Source organism: Panthera uncia, chromosome A2 (assembly GCF_023721935.1).
Source record: "Panthera uncia isolate 11264 chromosome A2, Puncia_PCG_1.0, whole genome shotgun sequence".
NCBI lineage: Eukaryota > Metazoa > Chordata > Mammalia > Carnivora > Felidae > Panthera > Panthera uncia.
In genome coordinates, this window is record NC_064816.1 from 34,800,863 (window position 1) to 34,826,261 (window position 25,399).

The window sequence follows — 25,399 nt, forward strand, 5'->3', positions numbered from 1 at the left end:
TCCGTAGCTATTTCTTGTGGTACCATAAAAGTTTTGTATTAGTAATCCTGCTACACATTTAAAAATTATTGCAATGTACATCACTATGGAACTTACTATCCTTAATATACCTTAAAAATTTTCAGTGAGAAAAGTAGACAATATATGATTTTATTAATAAATAGTGTGAAAGCATCAGTGATAACTGTTTGAACATTAGATTCTTTTAAACATCCATGTCTTAGCTTTAATATTGTGCATATTGGCCTCTATGGCACTACAAGTAAACATGAAAATAGTTCCCATTTCCATGCACAGGTATTCAGCTATTACACCATTTACAAATTATTATGGACACGGTAACCTTTGCAATAATTAATATTCATTTGGACAACCACAATTAAATGAATATTAAATCAAGCAAGAAGTAGGCTATGTTCAATATGCTCTAGATGTCAGGTTGTAATGTTTAATGTTATTTAAAACTTTATTTTCTAATTTTCTTTAAAGGGGTATCTTTTCTATATGGGGGTGCTCAAATGAAAAATGAGGAATGCGTTCTGTGACCATAATAACAGAAGTCACGCATCAGAGTGTTTGCCTCCTCCTCTAAAGAAATACATTTGCTCATTATCTCTCTCTCCAGATATCATTTGCCATATTATTAATGAAAATGCTTACAAATACCAACCCCAAAATTCTGTCTTCAAGGTAAGTTAAAAATTTAAAAAAAGAGTGGTTCTTTATATAAAAAAGTCAAATTCTAGCAACACTAACGCTAAAAATGACATTAAATTTCTTAGCATACATGTAATATATAATATTTCCATCAGTTTTCTATTATGTGCAGATTTATTTTCCTTAAGTAAAATGAAGTTTGAATAGTACAGTCTGTGGTGTGGTGACATCAGCAACTGCCAGTTCTTGCCCATCAACGAGTCCCAATTCTATAATAGAAAAAGTATAATTAACCCAAGCAAAAAAATCTCAACAGAAGCAAAACACACACACACATACAAAGTACACATTTAAGGTCTAGATAAACATCAAAATCCAATTCTCTTTAATCAAGGTGATACTATCTTTGATTTCTTCGAGTTTTTTTAATATTCTACTGAAAGAACAATTCTATTATCATTTCTAAAGATATAATTATAATGAAACCATCGTTTAAAGGCATTACCTAGGATAAGGATTCATTACTTTTACCAAGAGAAAAAAAGAAGAAAATGATTAGTAAATATATTCATTCAAAATAGCTTTCAGGACACTTGGGTGGTTCAGTTGGTTAAGCAACAGACTCTTGATTTAGTTTCAGGTCATCTCATAGTTGTAAGTTTGAGCCCATCGGGCTCTGTGCTGACAGCACAGAGCCTGCTTCAGATTTTCTCTCTCCCTCTCTCTCTGTCCCTCCCCTGCTCATGCATTCTCTCTCAAAATAAATAAACATTTTCTTTTTTTAATCTTTAAAATACCTTTCAATGTCTTGGAGAGATTTGGCCTTGTTCGTTCTTCAATAGAAGTTACTGACTAGAAAACAAAATTATTTTAATGTAAAGCACATTAAATGAAATTGAACTTGTAATATAATGAGAAAAAAGACTTGTAATATAGTTTTGTGAAAAACAAAAAAACAAAACAAAACAAAAAAACAACCAAACACTGATTACCTGTAAGTAAAGTGTTCTATTTCTTCCCTCTAATGTAGCTGTGATGGCTGGAGATTTCATCTGCCTAAATTATGATAGGGAAAACAAAATAAAATTAAAAAATCAAAGATCACTTCTTAAAAAACAATTCTAGTTTTTAAAGTTTTAAAATCAGAAAAATTATTTCTATAATAAAACAAAAATCCAGAACACTTACAGAGATGCACTATTGGTTAAATAATCCAAAACCTCCTGCAATTTAGCAGATGGAGAAAACTGAATATTTTGAGGAAGCTGGCTACATGCTGGGCAGTTCTCCTAAACACATAAAACATAATATATAATAGTGGCATACACACCAATAATAATCTATAAATATGAAATGAAAATCAACTTGTTTTATAATATTTCCTACAAATAAATTTTCATGCTTTAAAATCTGTTTTTCATAATAGACCTGTTTTCCTAAATTATTTTGCTACACAGTATTTATTTTGGGCTACACTGCAAAAGATATATAGTAAGTAGGTTTCTGGAAGTTAAAGAATACATAGGATGTAGGCAATTTCACTCATATTTCTAACCAGTAATTAATACGTAAAAATCAAACTATGCATGATCAAACAAGTTTTCATTAGTGTAATAGTACTTACCTTTCTCTCTGCTTCAAATGTATACGTGTACAGTCCATCTACATCATTGAATACCAAGTAATTATTAAGAGGAATATATGCACTGTAATGAAAAAACGTTCATCTTTATACAATTGAGCCAAGTCAAAATACAGATTTACATAGATATTAAAAAATGAAATCCATTACCTTGTGGCTATTTTAAAAACCTCAGTGGCACACACAGCTGAAGAGGGGAGAAAATAAAGGTGCCTCAACTCAATGAAAATTAGACATTTAAAATTATAAGTTTTTTAAAAAGTCAGTTATAAATCAGAACAGATAAACATTTAAGGCTATTGATTAAAAAACAGATAAATATAGATATATACATACACACACTCTTTAAAACACTGAGAAAGTAACAAATTGTATATTTGTTTTATATAATCCAAGTAAGAGAGTAGCATTGCATGTTTTCCTTCCTCTTCTTTAGATTAATGAGCAATCTGTTACACTGATTAAAGGGAAAGGTATATAGGGGGCCTGGGTGGCTCAGTCAGTTGAGCGTCCAACTTCGGCTCAGGTCATGATCTCAAAGCTCGTGAATTCGAGCCCCGCGTCGGGCTCTGTGCTGACAGCTTAGAGCCCGGAGCCTGCTTTGGATTCTGTGTGTCCCTCTCTCTCTGCCTCTAACCCACTCGCATTCTGTCTCTGTCTCTCTCAAAAATAAATTAACATTAAAAAAAATAATAATAAAATTTAAAAAAAAAAGGAAAGGTATATAATATCCCCTTACAACAGAGCACTTTATGACATAATTTAAAACAAAATATGTACAGATCCAATAGCTTGTTCTTTTTTGCAGTTTTGTTACACCCTCCCTACCTAAGAAGATACCAAATTTCTAAAATACTAGTTTTCTGAAATCAAGTAGCTGCAATAATGTCAATTTAATGAATCAAAACTAAAGGAAAGAAAACAAAATTAAGTATGGCCATTTTCCCCTACCTGCAATGACTGCATTTGTAGAAGCTACTGCAGGAATGATTCGTTTTACAACTCCTGAAAAATATATTGATTAAAAGACGGTCATTTCTTCTAAAAAGTGTCTTAGACAATCTGATTATTAAATATCATTTTCCACAACTTGATTTTTCAGGCATTCAAGTCAGAAAATAGACTTAAGTTTAACAATGAAATGATCTTCTTTCACATTCCCATCACTTTGTTGTATGTTCAGAATCTTAAACCAGTTACAGTATCAAAGAAAACTCTTTACTAAGCTTCAAATAAAAAAGACACAATATAATACAGCTCACAATTAGAGTGTTTATTGTATTTCAGGTACAGTATGAAGATTAAGATACGACAGAATTTTCATAACATCCTTGTTATTAGTCTTATCACTCTGATTTTAAAGGTAAGGAAAATGAAGTTGAGACAAATATCCACAACTATACATCTAATAAAGTGATAGGAGTGCCATATGAACCTGTATCTGCTCCCCAGTGCATAATCTTAACTGCTACAGTTTACTATACTATCCTCAGTGAAGTGTGAATAAAGTATAAAGAACAAGAGTTAACTAATTTTTCCTCATACAATAGTTTTATTGATTCCCTGAAACTTACAACAAACAGAGAAACTGCCCCTCATCGTCTCATTTCCCTCTATAATATGGACTATGCAAAATATTTAACTGTACTCTATTTCTGTCTCATGTTTTGCATATCAGTATTCACAGATTAGGAATGAACAAAGCCCCACCCTCTACCATTTTTTTAAGTACAAAATAAATATTCCCTAACTATATCTGAATTGTTCATTTTGGAACACAAAAACTTCAGAAAAAAGTAGCCATATTATCTTGGGAGTTGAGGGAGAATTTAAAAATGTGTTCCCAGACTTTAGGTGCAGGCAGGTTTCAAAAAACTGAGAAAAAGGCCAAACAATCTAAGAAGACATGGAGCAAAGACAGTGAAAAAGTTTGGAAACCTGTTTTAAAAAGTTAATTCTGGGGGCACCTGGATGGCTCAATCAGTTAAGTGACCAACTCTTGGTTTCAGCGCAGGTCATGATCTCACGGTTTGTGAGACTGAGCCCCACATCAGGTTCTGTGCTGACAGTGTAAAGCCTGCTTGGGATCTGATGTCTCCTCTCTCTCTGCCCCTCCCTGACTCACACGTTCTCCCCATCACTCTCAAAATAAATAAACAGCTAAACTTAGGGTGCCTGGGTGGCTCAGCTAGTTAAGCGACTGACTCTTAGTTTCGATTCAGGTCATGATCTCATGGTTCATGAGTTCAAGCCCCACAGCAGGCTCTGTGCTGTGACCGCAGAGCCTGCTTGGGGTTCTCTCTCTCTCCCTCTCTGCCTCTCCTGTGCTCTTTCTCTCTCATTCAGAATAAATAAACTTTTAAAAAGAAATAAATTTAAAATTAATTAATTTTTAAAAAGCTAACTCTGACTGTATGAATACATATAATTTCAGAGAAGGGGAAGTAGGGAGGAACTAACTTCATGATGGTTAAACTAGAAGCTCTCCAGTGAACCACATACAGCAGGATGTACTGAAAGGAAGAACAGGTAGTCACAGTGAGGAATGTAAGACACATTGCCCAATAAGAGCCAAAATGATTCTCATCGCCCACTCCTCACTTCTTGTCCCCACCCCCTTTACTTCCAATTTTGATTCTGTACTTTGTCAAGGCTCTCAATCATCAGGCTCAAAAGCACACACCAAGCCTTGCTAAATATGGAAGGATGAAAGAGGCTGCATATTGAAATGAGTTTACAGTTCCTGATCAGGACAAAATTAAGTCATTTAATTCAAACTGTTGCCAAATGTGCACTATATGCCAGACACCATTCTACGTGAGTAGCAGTGAAAACATGTATTTGCTTTTACAGAGTTTCCTTCTGCTTTCATACACTGAAGAGCTTTATGAAGAAAGTAAAACAAGGTATATGGTAGAGTTGACAATGGTGGAAGAGGTCCATTAAAGTAGATCATCAGGGATGACCTCCTCAGGAAGGTCATTAATTTGAGCTGAAACCTAAAGCAGAAGAAAGATCTAGCTATGCAATGACCTGTGGAAAGAGCATTTTCATAAATAGTAAGGGCAAAGGCTCCAGGGCAAGGATGTATCAAAGTGTTAAGTATGAAATATTCTTTGCATAGGAAAACAAGACTACCATTATTTCTGAGAAATTATATGAACATTGATAGTGAATGGCTCCGAGGTCATTATCAGTTGAATGATGGAGTAAACCGGTTAAGTTGGTACCTGAGGGATAAGCAGCCAACCCTAAGGAGATCCAAAGAAGAACATTCCTGGTATAAGAATCAGGAGTATTAAAAAAAAAAAAAAGAATTAGGAGTATTAAAGCTCCAGGGTGGGAATGAGTTGGGTGTGTTCAAGAACACAAAGCAGGGACGCCTGGGGGGCTCAGGTGAAGATCTCATGGTTCGTGGGTTTGAGCCCCATGTCAGGCTCTGTACTGATAGGTGAGAGCCAGGAGGCAGCTTCAGATTCTGTGTCTTCCTCTCTCTCTGCCCCTCCCACCACATGCACTTTGTCTCTGTTTCTCAAAAATAAATGTTAAAAAATTTTTTTTAAAAAGAACACAAAGCAGGTTGGAATGGTTAGAGTAGGGGGAGTACAGGAAGCACTAAGGAGCATGTAATAGAATTTTTAAATGACATTACCAGGACCTCAGTAAATACAAGGAAATAATCACAGAAGAGAAACAGATTTTCAAAAAGATGGCAAAGCCTTTTTTCTAGTGAACTAAGTGATGAACTTGGAACAAAATTCTGGAAGGATGAACTGTGAGTACCTACATTAGGAAGCAGTGATCACTAGACTGAGCATTAAGATTGTTCACTGAGTTAAGTCATGTTGGACTCAGTTACTGTGATAAGTAACTAGGTAACCCAGGGAAACATGGAAGATAGTATATCCAGGATTCGGCAGAGCAGTTGGAAAGGTCTTTCATGACATCCTTGTGAATAAGACAAAGAAATAACAAGTACTCAAGAAAGCCTGATCAAAAGAATGAGATAAACCTAAAAGGGCCTAACCAGAAGTATGATTCAAATGTCTGTTCTCAGCTACTTGAGCCTTGTTAAAAACAATTTTTTTTTTAAATTTACATCCAAGTCAGTTAGCATATAGCACAATGATTTTAGTAGATTCCAGTGATTCATCCCCTACGTATAACACCCAGTGCTCATTCCAACAAGTGTCTTCCTTAATGTCCCGTACCCATTTAACACATCCCCCCACCCACAACCCCTCCTGCAACCCTCAGTTTGTTCTGTGCATTTAAGAGTGTCTTATGTTTTGTCCCCCCTCCCTGTTATTATTCCCTTCCCTTATGTTCATCTGTTTCGTATCTTAAAGTCCTCTTACGAGTGAAGTCATATATTTGTCTTTCTCTAATTTCACTTAGCATAATACCCTCTACTTCCATCCACATTGCTGCAAATGGCAAGATTTCATTCTTTCTGATTGCCGAGTAATACTCCATCGTATAATATATACCACATCTGCTTTATCCATTCATCTGTTGATGGACATTTGGGCTCTTTCCATACTTGGCTATTGTCAACAGTGCTGCTATAAACATTGGGGTCCATGTGCTCCTTTGAAACAGCACACGTGTATCCCTTGGATAAATACCTAGTAGCGCAATGCATTGCTGGGTCGTAGGGTAGTTCTATTTTTAACTTTTTCAGGAAACTCCATACTGTTTTCCAGAGTGGCTGCACCAGTTTGCATTCCAACCAGCAGTGCAAAAGAGATCCTCTTTCTCTGCATCCTTGCCAACATCTGTTGTCTGAGTTGTTAATCTGACCCATTCTGACAGGTGTGAGGTGGTATCTCATTGTGGTTTTGATTTGTATTTCCCTGATGATGGGTAATGTTGAGCATTTTTTCATGTGTCTTTTAGCCACCTGGATGTCTTAAGTCTTGTAAAAATTTTTAACTATTTGGAAAAGAGATAGAGAATGATTATCAAAACAACAGATGAAAAGATGCTGGAAAAAAAGAGACAACCTGGCAGGCATAAAAGCACATATAGAGAGGTAACAGCAGGTTTAAGAATAAACTTGTAAAGGGGTGCCTGGGTGGCTCAGTAGATTAAGCACCTGACTTCAGCTCAGGTCATTATCTCACGGTTCGTGAGCTTGAGCCCCATGTCAGGCTCTGTGCTGACAGCTCAGAGCCTGGAGCCTACCTCAGATTCTGTGTCTCTCTCTCCCTATCTGCTCTTCCCCTGCTCATGCTCTCTCTCTCTTTCAAAAATAAATAAACATTAAGAAAATTTTTTAAAGAATAAACTTGTAAAGGCCTACACTTGTGTATTAAAACTACCCCAAAAACCTGCCAAACCTATAGTAGGAAGATGGGGCTTAGCAACTGCATGTAGGAAAACTTTCAGATTTTAGTAGACAGTAACCTTAAAGAACCAGAAGTATACCATCAACATAAATAACAAGCAAAGAAATAACAAAAAACCCTGCTCTCCTCTAAGACTGCACCAATTATCACAAGTTTATTTTAAGACCAAACCTAGAATGCTGCATTCTACCCTAGATAGTTAAGAGAAATATGGACAACTGGAACATGGTTAGAAAAAACAACACGATGGGAACTTAACATCAGGCAACATGTCAAAGCTTTGAAGGAACTAGAAAGGCTGATGACAGTGATTTGCAGGCAATATGATAACTGTTGTCAATATGTTAAAGGCTATTACTCAAAAGGGAACTGATTTATCTATGGTGTATGCTGGGGCAATGCTCAGACCAAACTAAAGATGGAGATTTCTGCTCAATACACAAAATAATTGTCTTGACAGTCTTATCCAAATGTGACATAGATGGTCCCAGGACGTGACACATTCCTCTTCAGTGAAAGATAAAATGAATGGTTCAAATTGGATGATTCAGGGCCTCTTCCAATTCCAGTAAGATTTTATTAAATTCCTCTAGCTAATAAGTAGTATGGATTCTGTCAAACTCTGTTCCTTCCAACCAAATTTGGGACACCTGGAAACTATTATTTCCATGGTACTTTGAGCCGCAAATGGCTGGTACTATCTGAAATCATTTATCCGTTATTTCTTTCAGAGCATCCCAACCCTTGAAAATGGGATCATCCCCAGGTTATAATTCATGACAATTCACTGACTTACCTTGAGTGAGTCTATAGGTAACACCCCTAATATTATATTGTGATGCTCTCTCGAGGGATTTTTGGAAAATCCACTGAATATGATCAGGATCATCTCCATCTAATGGAACTCCTTCTGTTAGTGGGGAAAAAAAAAAGAAAGAAAAGAAAAAGAAAAAATAAGCAGGAGAGGAAGACAGAAACATGTAAACTTAAATCAACTTGTTTTTAATGTAATTACACAAACGGATAATATAAACAAATATATATCTTACATAATTCCGGATTATGAAATTCAGTTTATTACCTCCAAAAGGCTGCTCCTTAGGCCACTGTAATATCCTTACATACTCAATACAGTGTTCTGGTAGCCTGGGCATAGATGCAATGGTGCACATGGGAAAATTAACCTGAAAGCACAGTTTACCTTTTTTAGTGGATTTTAAACAATGAATTATTTTAAAATGTAACTTCTAATTAGGACTGCTCCCTAAAAGTAGATAGTAGGTTTTAATTCATCTTAGCTTTCCTCTTATAAAAACAAAACATTTTATACCACTAATAATTCTAAAACTAAAAGAGCATCTGAGTCACCTGCCTTAGATTCATCTTCCTGTAACAATAGGTTTGCCCTACATGTACAAAATTTAAGCTTTGTTAGATCATGAGAAGAAAAGTGCCAAATAATTTCTCAAATATGAGCACTTCATTATGTTTGCATATTTAAATATGACGGTATAAAACAAACCAAAACAAAAGCAAATTCACAGAGTTAAATCAATCCCAAGTAAACACTAATAAAATTATTTCTTTTTGTTTTTTAACCTTTATTTTAAGTAGGCTCTACACCCAACATGGGGCTGGAACTCACGGCCCTGAGATCAAGAGTCACAGGCTCTGCTGACTGTCAGCCAGGTGCCCCTAAAATCATTTTTACTTTTAAATCAAAATTCTAACTGTTCCTTAAAGTGGGTATGTAGCTTAAAGAGGCCCATCTTTGGAAGGATCATTCTCATCCCTGGTATCTTTATTTCCCCGGAACAATCACAGGCAAAAACCAAAGAAAACACGGTATAGCTCTATCCCAACATATAACTTTAGAATTGGCCCTTGATCCCTACTCTCCAAAAGAAAAAATGAATACAAAGGAATTATGAAAAGAGAATAGTATCAAACTGTGATATTTGGTTCCTATGTTTCTAGAAATAGACCATAATTTCTTATATTTCTTCTTAGCATGATTTTTAAAATATGATCACCCGTAATTAAAAATCCTAAATACTGAACTAGATTTAATAATTAATCCTAACTCTACCCCCCAAGAGACTGTAACACAAACGCAAATGCAGGTGCTTTTTTGATTACCTGTGGAGGATACAGTTCTAGTGTGCATTCAATACAAGCAGTCATTCCAGGCAGAATCACCCTGGCATTTCCTTTAAAACCTTCTGTCCCCCCATCTATCAAAGGGACAATGGAGCTTGGATCTAATACGCCATCTTCATAATTTAGAAGAGATATCTAGGAAAATTATTTGAAGGTAGAAGAGGGGAATAACAATTAAAAAAAAAGATAACATGCTGTCAAGTAATTTCACAAGTCAATCACATTACTGAGCACTAGATTATCAAATCAAGGGATTATGATATTAGCAATTTATATTCTCACCTGAAAATTAATGACTGGCAATAAATAATGAAGCACAACTACTTGAGTGAAAATTAAAATGATTTTTCAAAAATATGATATGGTATTCTAATTTTTGGTATGTTAGAAGCAGCAGCAAGAACTTCCAAGAATCATAACAACACTAAAGTTTTTACCAGCATGCCATTTATCCATCTTCTGGCTATGATAGAGTCCAGTCCACATACAATTATATGAAATTCTATGGAAGAAAAAGCAAGTTTAGCTTTTAAAAATGCCATTGCACAAAATAATTCACACTTTCTAAGAAACAATAAAGCCCCGCCTTTTATTACAACACAAACACACACAGCTCCTAATTCTTGAGTAATCTTTACTCAAGACAACAAATAAAAATGCAGCTAATGATATCAACTAAGAATTACAACAGTGGCATTCTCTGTTCAGTCAACCTTACTGAAAAGCAAACACCAAGAGATGAAAACAAATGAAGAAACAGCCCTCAAATAGCTAGCAACCTTCAAATAGATAGCAATAAAATACAGGAAGAATTTAGTGAGAATTTAATTTCAAGTGGACAACTTACGTCGATAGAAAGTGTCATTAAAATCTTGAATCTTGTTGAAATGTCTGGATATAAGTAAAGGAACTTAAGCTGTTAAGTTTTTAATTTATAAAGTGAATTTAACAATGCCATAAGGAACAAATTATAAATGTATTTAACAAGACATAAGTCTTCAATGTTCCGGGGAATGTGACAAAATGAACACAATCCTAATTCATGACAACACCTCTTTTCTAAACATTCCTCTCCTTAACTACTTAGTTCTCTCATCTCTGAACTCCCATATTATATTTATGTCTCTGTTATACTCTCTACTAGACTTCAGTTTTAATATCAAACCATACATCCTGGGAAAGCAGACTGTGTGTTTTAGCCCCAAACACACCATTAGCCCTAAGCAAAGAGGCAATATGGATTTTAGTGAAGGAAACACGCATTACAGTTCCCATTGAGGCACACGATTACAAGACTTAGGACAAATGAACACCTTGTACACCTTGAATTTATACGAAGTTATATATCAAACATTTTCCATTAAAAATAGGAATTACTGCTGCGAAGCTAATTTTAAAAAACCAGGTTTCCAATAGCTTTTTCAGGTACTAATGTGATTTGTTATTTTGGGAGTAAGTGGGGCGGGCGGGGGGGAGGAACAAATCCTTGTTCTTCTCTCATTTAAGTCAGTTTTCCAAGTCTCTCTCTTTTTTACCCTACAAAATTCTATCAGCAGTCCTTCCCTGTCTGGATGCTGCAAAGAGAACCCCATTCAAATGGCTGTTGGTGTTAATCAATCATAGTAGGTAGCATTTTAACAGCACACGTGTACAAAATATTTTAAGTTTTCTAACGGAGCAATTTTCTATTTAATAATATATATTATACTTCTCTAAATTATAATTATCCATCATATATTTTTAAAAAGCAAAATGGAGAAAAACGGGACAATATAAATTATGTTTGTCCTAGATTTTTTATTCTGGACTATAAAAGCTATAAAAAACAAATTCAATTCTAGCCCTCACCCATTCAGGCCTCTATTCCTTCTGAATGCTTGGCAAACAGGAGGCATAAACTGCAGCTAGCACAGGGAGGTCATAAGAGAACCAGAGCACACACTGGAGAAACAGCAATAGGGGGACCCAGGATCCACACTAAGAAATTCTATGCCCTAGATTTCTACAAAATACTCAAAGTTCACAGATCTAACAGTATGCATATTCTTCTTCATCCTTTTCCCTACAGGGGCCTGTATTTGCCTTTTTAAACTTTTTATTTCGAAATACTACAGATCCACAGAATGTTGCAAAGCTAGTACAAAGAGGTCCCGTGTTTTTCATCCAGTTTCCCCTAGTGGTTACCTCTTAGAGACTATAGCATAGTATCCAAACCAAAAACACGACATTGATAAAAATGAGTATGTACAGCTGTCATTCAAACACATGTAGATTTGTGGAGCCGCCACCATAAAGACATGTGACTATTCCATCAAGGCAACGCTCTACCTCCTGCTAACCCTTTAGAGTCACTCCAATCCGTGTCTAATCCCTGGCAATCAGGAATTTGTTCTTCATTTCTGTAGTTTTGTCATTTGAAGAATGTTATTTAAATGGAAACATACAATATATGATGTTTTGAGATTGGCATGTTTCATTCACCATGTCTTTTTTTTTTTTTTTTTTTGAGAGAAGGTGCGCATGAGAGAGCAGGGGAGAGGCAGAGAGAGGGATAGAGAGAATTCCAAGCAGGCTCTTTGCTGTCAGCACAGAGCCTGACACAGGGCTTGATCTCACAAACTGCGAGATCATGAGCTGAACCGAAATCAGGAGTTGATGCTCAACCAAGCCTCCAGGTGCCCCTCAGCATACTGCCTTTGATATCCACCTAACTTGTTGCATGTTTCCTTAATTCCTTTTTATTGCTCAGTATTACTCCACTGCATGGTTATACCAGTATTAACAATTCACCTAGTGACAGATGTTTGGATTGTTTCCAGTTTTTGGAGACTGCAGATAAAGATGCTATGAACATTCGAGAATAATTTTTATGTAGACCTAAGTATTTGTCTCTCTAGAGTAAATGCCGAGGAATGAAATTACTGAGTTATACAGAAAGTATATATTCACATTTTTAAGAAACAGCCTATTTTCCAGATGGCTATACCATTTTACATTTCCCACCAGCAATGTATCTGTGACCCAATTTTTCTGTAGCTTTGCCAGGATTTGATTTTATTATTTTCTCCTTTAGCTATGTCAAGTATGTAGTAATATTTCATTGTGGTCATAATTTGGATTTCTCTTATAGCTAGCAACGATGAACATACTCTCATGTGCTTTTTGAACTATCTTCTTTAGTTAAATGTCCCTTCACATTTTTTGTCCATTTCCTAACTGCATTGTTTTCTTACTGCTCAATTTTCAGAGTTCTTTATTTATTCTGGACAAGTCCTTTGTCAGATACCTACTTCATAATTATATCCCATTCTCATAATTACATCTCATTTTCTTAACAGGGCCCTTCACAAAACAAAGTTTTTAATTTTGATATAGTTCAAATTTTTTTCTTTTATGGATCACACTTTTTTGATGTGGTCTAAGGCCTCTTCACCAAGTCCTACATCACAAAGATTTTCTCGTACACGGACGGCCATCAAAGTTTTAGTTTACATTGTATACTTAAACCTATGATGCATCTTGAGTTTTTTTTTTTTTTCAATTTTGAGGTTTGAGTTGAGATTCATTTTTTTTGCATACGGTTATCAAGTCTCCACAATTTGTTGAAAAGATTATCCTTTCCTCCACTGAACTAGTTTTGCACTTTTGTCAAATACCAATTGGCCATATTTGCCTCTGGCTATTACTGGTTTCTGTGTTCTACTAATGTGTGTCTCTCTCTGCTAACACCACAAAGTCTTGATTATTGTAGCTGTATTAAGTCTTGAAATGATACAGTGATTCCTCACACTGTATTCTTTCTCAAAATTGTTTTAAGTGTCCCGTCACCTGTGCATATACATTTTAGAATCTCATCTGTATCAACAACGAAATCCAACAATACAGGATTTTGATAGAAATTGTATTAAACTTGTGTACATATGTAGGGTGACATGACACCCTTACTCTGTCAAATCACCCAAGTCTTGAAAAAGGAACACCTTTCCTTTCATTTAGACCTTTGATTTCTTTCATCAGCATTTTGCAGTATTCAGCATATAAGTCACATACTTATTTTATTAGATTTATACCTAAGTATTTCTTCTTTTTTTTGAGTGGCTGTAAATGGTATTCACTGTATTTTAAATTTCACTTTCTACATTTTCACTGCTAGTATAGAGAAACAGATTTGGTTTTTTTGTTCATTTTGTATCCTGTGGCATTTCTCAAATAGCAAAGCTCACCTCCTGAATTTCTATAAAATACTGAACGGTCCCCAAACCTACAGAACACTACTTTTTTAAAAGATATTTCTTCTAAGAATGAATTTACTCTGACACACCTTCCATTTGGTTAATAATACAGTAACTGTCTATTCAGCCTGCTACTCTAGGGAGATATAAACATTAACTATAGCCAGACAAGGACTTACAGTCTAGCAAAAGAGATATGTAATTCAAACTGAAATCAAGGGCAATAATGCAAAATAAACAATGGCGCTGGCTGTGAAAGCTTAATTTAAAAATTAGGGCAAAAAATATTTATATAACCTTAAAGAAAAGATTGGAAGCAATATAAAACAAAACGTCACCAGCAGATACCTCAGTAATAAACTTACTGCTGATTTTTTTTTTTTTTTTTGCTTATCTGTATTCTCTATGTTAAACATCTCTTTTATAATAAAAAACAAATGCTTTTGAAAGTTAACCTTTTTGTCAAAAGGATACGGAACTACATTGCAATTAGGAACTCTGTCATTAAGAAATTCTGCAGCAACTTCAGCCTTAGGTCTTCCAACATCTTTAGGCCTACAGGAAAAATTATATTTAAATTATCATTCATCATATAAATCTAGATGATCTATATAATTTACTTTCAGACATAAAAAATATTCATGGTGAGTTTATTTAGAGGATATTTAGAAGGAATACTTTTATCGAAGTACTTTTGATGAGTGATTAGGCATTCAACACTAACACCAAATGGCAACAATTGCTGATGTTCCAAATTGTATTTACAATACAACTGTAAAATTGTAAAATTCACAAGCACTGACAAGTCTAATCAAATATTTCTTAAATGAAAATAGAAAGTGTTTGTTTTTTATTTTTGTTTTTTCCATATAAAGCATAACAATGGCATGTTTCCTGGCCACTTTTCACTCTGGCATTTCCTAATGTAAAATATTATCCCACACTCAGAGCATTCCAAATCTGCCCTGAACCCCAGAACCTCAAGGTGCTACTATGGAGGTGGTGGCTGAAATATACATGAGATTTATTCTGGGGATACAAGAACCTTCGTTTATCCCCTTCTTCCCATGTGTGCTGATTAAATAGGAAATTTTATGTCCCGTAAGAAGTCATATGCATGTGTTCGAAGAAGAGACAATGCCAAAGCCATTATCTAAAATTGCAAATATTGCCAACATTTTTAAGAAGCTAAAAACAGAAGACCTAAAAAGGTAACTCCTAGTTAAGAACCATAGCTATAGATACAAAAGGACACAAAGAATTCTCTCTTCTAATCTCAGTACGAATGGTATTTTCTTTCTACTTCCTTATTCTCCTCAAAGACATAAATCACTCCCTCACACATGCATAGTAAGAGCTTCGTTACTACTTTTTCACAACATATTTTTCATTATACACAGAGATCTATCATACCCATTAGACTATGAACACCTGGAAGAAAGAGACCATATTCTTATATCTTTGTATTCCTTCATATATAAGCACAGAATACTTTAAAAATAAATGAAAATTTAAAAATCAATGTTCCTAATAAAAATTACTTTTTATTACTTACTTTTTAGAAGTCTAAATTTTTCATGTTTATTTATTTTTGAGAGAGAACACAAGTGGGGGAGGGACAGAGAAAGAGAGTGAGAGAAAAAGTCCTAAGCAGACTCCATGCTGACCCCAGCGGAGGGCTCAATCTCACAAACCCTAACATCATGACCTGAGCCCAAATCAAGAGTCAGACGCTTAGCTGACTGCGCCACCCAGGTGCCCCTAAAATGGGAATTTTAAAGAAAAATAATTTAACAGGTCAATTTTTTCCTCTCCAATAAAGCAGTGTGCTTTTCTTGATTCAAAACTTCTAATAAGAGTTTTATTCTGACTTTGTCCTAGAACTAGACTGTACAAATCAAGGAACCTGATTTCAGTACTGTATTCAACTACTCTGGACAGAGCTCTTTAGATAAAAGGGATAAAGGAAACTTGATTCTTTAATGTTGTGGATTATATGCACTTCCACAGTAGAACCCAAATAAAAAAACTCCTAGACAGTTTCTGTAGAAACTGCTAATTTGCCTTTCCAGAATTAGGGGATCAGATCGCTCCACCTAAAAACTGCCCTCTGAACAAAAAGGCTTTATACAGGTATCAACTTTGCAGGACACCCTGGCCTAATTGCTTATTCTGGAAAACAATGACCTGCCCTGAGGGCTGCTCTGAGATTAAAGGAGGTAATATAAAGACTTTAGAAAGTGTTTACTACATCTTAAGTACTCAACAAATGTTAACTATCATTATGATTTTCAATCATTATTTTAGCTACAAACTAAAGGTCATGGCCTATCATCATTAACCAATGAATTCAATGGGATCTTTCTTAGAGCATTCATGTACTAAGAATGTGTCACTCGGGAAGGATCCACAAAGTTTTCTGTGAAGAAGGATAATTTCAAGGGCTAAATAAACAAAAAGATAAGGCCTAAATGTTAAATGTACAGTTTACATCGCAATTACAGCACTTCCTTAACTTGACTTTAACCCATCCCTCAATCTCTTTAATATCTTCCACAAAGAGAGAGGTTTTAGGCCTATCCAAAAATTTAATTTTACCTTCTCTGCTAACCTAAGCTTATTCGGCATATCTACAACTATTTGAGTACTCTCTGCTAGTAATCTAATCCCTAGAAAGAAAAATAGAAAGTCCTTATCTCTCCATATGTATAATTTTTTGATCAATGATACTTCTATCTAAGCTAATCAAATCTCTAAATGCTACATAGTAAAACTGACTAATGAATCTTTCCTCAGGACTGCATATATGGCCTACTTCCAGTTTTTAAAGTCATTTCTAACAATCCATTTCTAGACGCTTTCTGTATTTCATGTTTGTCGAAGGTAATTACCCCTTTGTTCCTGGGTCTTCTCTCCTTAACTGTCCATTTTCTTTTTCTTTCTATTAACAAAGTTCCAACTCTGTCACAACTTCATTGCCCCAGAGTCACCATACAACTCTTGGCTTATAAATTCCCACCAATGTATGTCATTAGGGCCTAATATTCTGGCTACTATTCTCTCATGAAATCAACAGGAGGAAAAAGGCTGCACTCCACGTCTTCAGAACACAATCACCTCCCGAATCACATAAACCATTTGGAAATCTCTTTAAAAAACACAACAAAATCATGTATTTGTTTACAAAACTAATTTCACCAGAATGCTCAAATTTTCTTGCAAAATTTTACCTAAAAAGGGAGTGGTAGTTATTTTTTAAATAAAATGAGTGTGACCCTCTCATAGTTTTTAAAGATGATTAAACTGTAATGTACTCAAGTTCAAGTGATTATCAGCATTTTAAACTAAGATCTTAAAACTTACCTAAATAAAAACTGCCTATTTAGATTGGAAACATCTATTGTGTCCATGTCTATAACATGAATCTGTCTAAAACCAGACAATGCCTGTGGGAATAAAAAAAATCCAATTAAGCAGAAGTTTCCTCACATTTGAAATTTTAAGATTTGTTTTCATGTAGTTCTAAATTTATAAATGCTCAATAATAAATTCTACATAATTGTATTCAGTGGTTAAAGAGTCTTACAAGGTACATAAAACTCAGAGTTCTTGTAAAGGTCAAAAATGTGTAACTACTCAACTTTAAATAGTCTGCAACCAAAAGAGAACAACTCGACATTTCTGCAGCGGTTTTATAATCCCGTAAACACATTTGTAAAGTTTGTTGCTTTGCTGCTGTTGCCAGCTATTTTAATTTTACTAGTCTTACTAATTAATTGAATTTGCTGTTCTTTTTCAGAATATTGTTAATAATATTCCTACAAGCTTTATCTTAGTTTACATAACATTAAGTATGTCGTGCTTCAGAAATAACTATTACATAGTTACATATTACCAACACACATACGTACACAGCACATGTAAAAGGAGTGTCCTTGAAGTATTGAGTCAAGAACAAGCCATCAAAAAAGCTAAGGAAAAGCAACAAATGGTTGCATTTCAATAAGGCCACATATTCTAACAGTACAACCACTGCTCAAATTTATCAGCAGAAGCAACAGAACGAAAAAAACCAAGTCTCAATAATTAACCATGCTTTTCTGGTCTTGGTCAGTGAAATAGATTAAATCGGGTGTCAATAATTCTCCTACTTTTGGGCCCCTCCTTAGATAGCAAGATGTCCTCCAGGGCTGTCCATACTTGCTTTCTCATATTCCTGTCTCACACTTATACTAAACAAGCTTTCACTACCACCACTTCACAGAAAACTGCCCTTGTCAAGGTAACCAGTGACTCCTATGTCGCTACCTCCAATGACAATTTTCAGTCTCTCTAATCATATCCACCTGAGATATGTGACAGGGTATGAACCAATTCCTCCTCTTTAAAATACGTTCTCCACTTGGTTGCTACACTCATGAGAAATCTGAACACTAAAAATTGGTTTCCAGTTCATCTCACTCAGGAGCTTTCCCCCTACTTTACTGGCCAGAAGGTGGAGTGCCCTTGTGCTTACTTCTCGTTAGTGCTTGTGATCCCAGGCAATTTGGGAAGATAAAGCATCATCTGACAGACCTGTCAAACTTAACAGTTTCCAAAACCAAACTCATTCATCCTTGCTCACCAACACCACTAAATCTATTCTTTTCCCAGTGTCTTCCATTTCAGTGAATGCAAACTCCATCCTCCCAGGAGAAAAGCTTTTCATGTCATCCTTCACTCTCCTTTACTCATGTCCCCAAACTAATCCACTAGCAAACCCTGTTGACTCCAATCTCAAAACATGTTCATCATCCTGACCACCTCTTACCACTTCCAATGCTACCATCTTGTTCCAAGTCATTGTCATCTCTTGCCTAGGTGACTCCAACAACCTTCTAACCAGCCTCTCAGCTTCCTGCTCTGTTCTTCCTTGAGCTTTTTTCTCTGTATATCAGACACAGTGAACCAGGTTAAAAGTCAGATTAAGTCAACTCATCTGCTTAAATCCATCCAATGACTTCCTGACGCACAGTAAGAGGCAAAGTTCTTACAGTAGCCTGTAAAGCCTTTTGTAATATTCACTCTGAGCTCCTCCACCTCCCACTACCTCTCTGATACCCTATGGGAAAATGCTCCCCCTTTCCCACTTCTGATTTAGCTATAATGACCTCCTGGCTGTCCTAAAAAGTAACGGTCATGCTCCCACTTGACAGATTTTGCACCAAATGTTCTCTCTGCCTAAAGAATTCTTGCTCACCCCTTTGCTCAAATAACACCTTTTTGTAAACCACTTCCATTCTCACCAGGCTATCTACCAAGCTATCAATCTTGCATTCCTCCTTTCCCCACAGCTTTTATTACCATCTGATATATTATGTATTTTACTTGTCTTTTTCCTTCCGCTAAAACATAGGCCCCACAAATACAAACACCCGTCAGTACTATTCAAGGCTGTATCTTTAGCTTCCAAAATGATGCCTGGCATATGAGGGTGAAGAGGTTAAATAACTATTGATCAATCATTAATACTAATGTCATAGCCTTTTTTTTTAGAATGAGTCTTTAGAAGGCTTATAGTCAATTCAAAAAACCATGTATACCTCTTAGGTATTTATGTCTGAAATAAGCAAAGCAACAAGTGGTAATCTAAAAGCTTTAGTTTTCTTCTATTAAGCGGTTATTACAACAATAAATTACAAGGCATCAAAGTTGTTTGGTGACTTCCTTAGATCTAATCTCCAATTAATTTACATTTAAAATTACCATATGTCACATTTGCAGGTAATAGCTTCATTAGAGAAAAAGTTAAGCATTAGGAGATTTTTGCATACAATGCCTACCAAAACCACTACCCATCCTCCATAAATCCTTCCTTTCTAGAACTCCTTGGTACTGCAATAGGGTTTTTATGTTTAAGAAAGTACTGTCATTTTGGCACCACATCACATAGTACATCATACATAATTCTATTTATTTTGTGTACGACTTGTACCTCCAATGAAATTTCAAATTCATTAGGGACATAGACCATGATGACCCACAATCCCTTCAGAACTGAGCACAGGAGTAAGTACCATGAAGCGCATTAAGTTTCTGCAGTGCCACTAGGAGTGACATTAGTGTTTTCTTAGCAAAATGTATATGGCTGTTTACATTTAAACTGTAGCTCCAAGACCAACTTTTTAAGTCCTTCATTTGGCCAGTGAATGTGACTTTACTCATTGTCTAAGAGTTTGTTCTAGCACTTCCAATTTTTGACACACCAACGAACACCTGACACACAACACCTTTAAATCAATTCTTCCCCTCACCATTTTTGTTAAATAAGCCAATAAGGCCTTATAAAAAGCTACTTTGTGGTTATTAAAAGTCAACGAAACTCTCAAGTCACATATTATGGATTTCAAACCAGTATACAGAAATAGCTTCACTACAGAGTACCCTCTTTTAAGATGATACTGTGAAAACAAATTGACAAAAAAAAAAAAAAAAAAAAAAGGCTTAGCTCTCTGAAATTTCATGAGTTTACTATTTTATGGCCATCACAAATTACTGTTTGATTAAGTCCTGTAATGACCTAATGGCTCAGTGAAAAGCACACTTGACTAAGATTTAATGACCTGGATTAGGTTCCAAGCACATCACTATTCTTCAGAAAAACTTGGGCAATTCATTTAACATCTCTGAACCTCAGTTCTCCCTATATGTAAAATGGGACAATATCCTATCCACCTAATTGGGTTATTTTGAGGAAAAGAAGAAATAATTCTTTGAAATTACACATTAAAATAGGAATTACCAGTTTTGTTATTTACTTCACTGAAATTAATGACTGCTGTGCAAGAGGAAGCACAAAGATTTGTTTAATAAAGACCAGAGAAGAAAACAGAAGAATTTCTATCAATGACTTTACAGTTGAAAACTTTAGACTGTAAAAAGTTCCACAGTTATATCATCATTTTAATTACTATCTCTAATCTGACCTGCTAAATTTATCTAACAAAGTCTCAGGAGAAAAGATTAACAATCATAATAAAGAAATTTTCTAGTAATAGAACAGAAAAAGATAAAGGACTAATTATCACAAGGAGGAAAAAAATACATTATATATATATATATATACATATATACATACATATATGTATAAATTACCAGATTTTTCAGGAGCTCACATCCTAAGCCGCCAGCTCCAATGACTAGAACTTTACATGTATCTAACAAAAACTGGAGAGACTGTAAAGAATGAAAAGGCATTATTAAAATCTGGTTGATAATAACTGTAAGTACCATCAATAAAGCAATCGCCATAAAAGTTTCTAATGTTTCCGTGAAAAAAGCAACTGAAGATAAAGAGCAGACTTTGTATTCAATGAATTATTTTAAATTTATGAACAAGGTAGAACCAGAAATTCTATAATCCCAATGATTTCAGCGGGTTTCAATTTTAGTGTTTTTAAATTCATTTTCATTTTATGAAATTAAAAGTTCATGTCCAACAAGAAAAACTACTATACCTAGTTAATTAAGACTCATCTTTTTTTTTTTTTAAACTCTGAAAGGGGATGGAAAACAGCAAATTTACTTATTTAACTGACTTCCTAAGAAGAGAAAAGTTTGTAAAAACTTTAACAGAGGATCAAGCACTGCACAAGGTGTTTAAAGGTCTTAAAAAGGTAAGAACAACAATAATGGTATTTATAAAACAAGAGAAAACAGAAAGAAAAAAATGGATAAAACTCTTAGAAAACTGTACATCAGCAGAAATACAATTTAAAACAATCATTTAACACCAGTATCTTAAATTATCAGGCAAAAAAATAAAAGGTAGATTATCCAAAGAAATTCAAAATACTTGCAATTCTGTCTAAGATGAAAGGAGAGAAAATTTATACTGAAACCCAAGAGTCTGTACCTTAATTTTAGGAATAGCATAATATTTCTATTTCAACAACATCTCTTTATAAACACAAAGGACATAAAAACTAACTATAAAGAAGATATTCTCTACCTTGTATTAAAAAATAAGTTGTATCTAATTGAATACTTGCCTTAAGTTAAACACTCCCAGTCCAAAATTCTATTCCTCTATTATAGAGCAGTCATAATTTTTAACATGCAATTATACTCAATTCTAAGATGCGCATTTCAACTAAATTTCAAAATTTAAGCAAGTACATGTATATCTCTATCAAATTTAATTCCTCAGAGTAGGACTAAAATGGGGAATGTGTCTCAGAAGTCATTTTAAACTGTAATTTTAAGTGAAGTATAACTTAGAATCTTAATTCAGATTATAAAGTTATTTTATTCTTGAGAATTTTCAACACATTACATGAGAAATGTGAAAACTACTAAATATTTGTCATTCAAATAAAATCAGTTGCAAATATTCAATTTAGTATTTCAAGATAACTTACACAATTGTATTAGTATTTTTTTATTAAAGAGCAAATTAGAAAGAAAGCATTTTATTATTTTTGAAACATAAAACTATTAGAGGAGTTACTTAAAAATAAACGTTTCTCACTTCAGTGCTCGGTTCGAAATCAGGGTGTGTGAAGGGTCCAGATCGCTCGAGGAACTTCTTTACATGGTTCCAGCGACCTTCCCAGTCTCCAGTGTCCCCACACCCACCATCAACAGCCATTCTGCACAGAACACAGTAAATTCAGCTGCAAAGATCAGTAGGAAAAAGCCACACCTACAACTATTATGGTTTCCCCAAATGAAAAAGTAACCACACCAGACCTGCTCAAATAAAAAGGGAAGTATCAGTATGATTAGGCTTATGCTTTTAAATTTTCCCTTGGCTATTATACAGTTTATTTCAAGTTAGGAACAGCACGTTTGACGAAATATATCATTCTACGTGCTTCTGGGATCCTAAAGCAAACCAAGATCAAATTTGGGGTTTTGGTCAATTGGTGAGAAATGGGCTTTTCTACATTTGGAATTTATAAAAGATTACTGCAAACCCCTCAAGTCTGTTCCATCAACACAATTATACCAGGAAAATGAAAAACAGAAAACAAAAAAACACCACTTTCAGATGTGTGATGCTCCAAATCTAATTCATGTGTCATTTCCAAGTTTGAAAGATGTCATTTAATGATTATTTCTGATGACAGGAACTGTTACACATTTTTCTCTGAAAGAGGTCCCAATTTTCAAGAAAGAATCTCTTAACTATGAGGTGTTGTTTCCACTCAACACAAAAAAAGTTTGGGGTTACAACTACACTACAGATATGCATTACTATCTAAAAACTTTTTAGAACATACAACTGAGTAGAGAGGGACTCCTCTAACAAAATACAAAATGTATTTCCTATTCTATGCAAGATACATGTTTGGTTCTGATTATTTTTAATTTTCAAATTTCCTATAAACCCACAGTTGCTACCTTCAAATGTATTAGTAATACCCAATTTTTACGAAGGGACAAATAAGTACTGCCTAACAATAAAGCCCACAGGTTTTGATGTCACATTTCAGCTGGGTCTGGTTCCACAACATTGTGACCTTCAGCAGATTACCTAACAGCCATAAACCTCATGTGTAGGTGGTAGCTACATCTTAAGGTCAGAACGAGGATAAAGAGATAATCCACATATAGGACTTAGTAAAATGCATGGCATATAGTAAGCATTCAATTCTTAACTGTCATTTTAAACAAAAGTGGAAAGGAAATGAAAGATGGGAAGGAATGTGAAATTAAGCTGGATATTCCAGTCCAATTGCAATTAAACTCTCCGAAGGAGATTCGTAGAGACTCTAAAGCACTGCTACCGGGAACTGGCACAGAAATTACTAACTCACCACACCCACTGCAAGAGTATGTTCCTCCCCTCCCGTGTAGGGAGATGAAACATTAAGTGGTGTGGGCCAGGGTGGAAAACATTTTGTTTAAATCTGTCTCATCAGCACAGAATTAAGTATCTGATAAAAACTTATCCGGGGAAAATAAGCTCTTTGGAATCAACGCTCTCCTTTTAGAACCAATGATTCTGCAAAAATGATTGAAGTGCTTACTGCAATACCTTATGCATAAAGTTCTCATAAAAAGTTTGCAATTAATACTACTGTCTCAGTATTTACGAAAGGCCAAACAGGCCTACGGTCCGTTTCACGTGTTTAAGAAAGATTCCCTTTTCACAAGGTCACGGCTTTGACAATTGGGGTGGAGGAGGGGTTGGGGCTCAAGGGTCCTTCCGCAAGACTTTTGGTCAAGTACCACCCCGGCGGGCCGGTGCAGGGCCTGCTGCGGTAGACCCCGGGCCCGGCGCCCGCCCGAGACTGAGACGAGGAGCGGCCCGCCAGGCCCCTGGGGCTGCGGGATGGGGGTCAGGGGATGAGGCCGCGCGGCCTGCGCTCCGGGTGCCCCCCTCCCAGCCCCCCGGGCCCGCTGCGGCTGGTCCCCTAGGCCTGGGGTCGGGGGAGGCGGGGGTCCCCGGAGAGGGCCCCGGCCTCCCGGCAGCACTAACTTCTCAGCCAGCAGCTCCTCTATTCTCCTTCTTTTCTTCTCCCTAAAAGAGAGAATAAAAGAAGGGTCAGCATCACGCTACACATTGGGCGCCGCGAGGGGATGGGGGGGCGAGGGGACGGGGCGGGGGGCTGGGGGACCCCGGGTGGCGGCGGTGACCGCCCACCGCCGCGCTCTCTCACAACCCAGCCCGGCCCGGCACGCCTGCTGAGCCCGAGTACTTACGGCTCCTCGCCATCCGCCATATTGTTCTCCGCCTCTTCCCAGGTGCCCTCACGGCGGGCGGGGCGGAGGGGCGGGACGACGCGAAGGGGCGGGGTCAACGCGGTCGAAAGAAATGGGGCGGAAAGGGGCAATGGGGCGGAAAGGGGCACTGGGGCGGGGCCAGAGGAAGGGGTGGGGCTGACTGCGCGGAGGCTACGACGGGTTTTAAAGCCTTTTCTTGTAATTATAATCTTGATTAACTACACTTAATTACATAAATCTTACCCAGTGTGTAATGTTATGCTGAGTAAAAATATACATATAATACATTATATGTTTGTACAATTTATGTTAATAAACAATTATATAAAATGGTATATTCTATGAAAAAACTCTTTGAAAGAGCCATCTTCATACGCCTGACCTTTTCCCTGACGCAAAGCATCGGAGTAATTTTCACTTTTTACTTTTCAGGAAACATTTTTGCATAAGGGTACTCACTGTAAGAATAAAACGTATCTAAATCGGTTTATAGTGGTGGGATGGAGAGATTATTTTCTTCCTTTGTGAATATCAGTGGTAATCTTTTAATGTCACATCATTCTGTCAGATAAGAAGTTAAGCGGCAATGGAACTGAATTGAAAAAACACTTTTTTGGGGGCAAAATATATATTTAGACAAAAGAAAA

The 25,399-nt window shown here is 35.9% G+C and overlaps 1 protein-coding gene across 2 annotated transcripts; it reads right to left on the minus strand.

Moving 5' to 3' along the window:
- Positions 1-136: 136 nt before the first annotated feature.
- UBA3 (ubiquitin like modifier activating enzyme 3) lies at positions 137-24,799 on the minus strand. 2 transcript variants are annotated; one of them, XM_049640873.1, is made up of 18 exons: positions 24,732-24,799; positions 24,508-24,549; positions 22,552-22,672; positions 21,177-21,257; positions 17,406-17,488; positions 14,517-14,597; positions 10,658-10,701; positions 10,248-10,312; positions 9,790-9,945; positions 8,732-8,834; positions 8,447-8,560; positions 3,251-3,304; positions 2,450-2,486; positions 2,282-2,363; positions 1,846-1,946; positions 1,650-1,713; positions 1,455-1,509; positions 137-926 (listed from the first exon to the last, which is right to left on the minus strand). In XM_049640873.1, exons 1-18 carry the CDS (start codon positions 24,749-24,751, stop codon positions 841-843), a joined length of 1,389 nt encoding a protein of 462 aa, XP_049496830.1. In that variant the 5' UTR covers positions 24,752-24,799; the 3' UTR covers positions 137-840. The 2 variants fall into 2 exon arrangements, with proteins under 2 accessions (XP_049496830.1, XP_049496832.1); XM_049640875.1 differs by lacking the exon at positions 24,508-24,549 and having other exon boundaries at positions 24,732-24,793.
- Between the last annotated feature and the right edge of the window lie 600 nt (positions 24,800-25,399).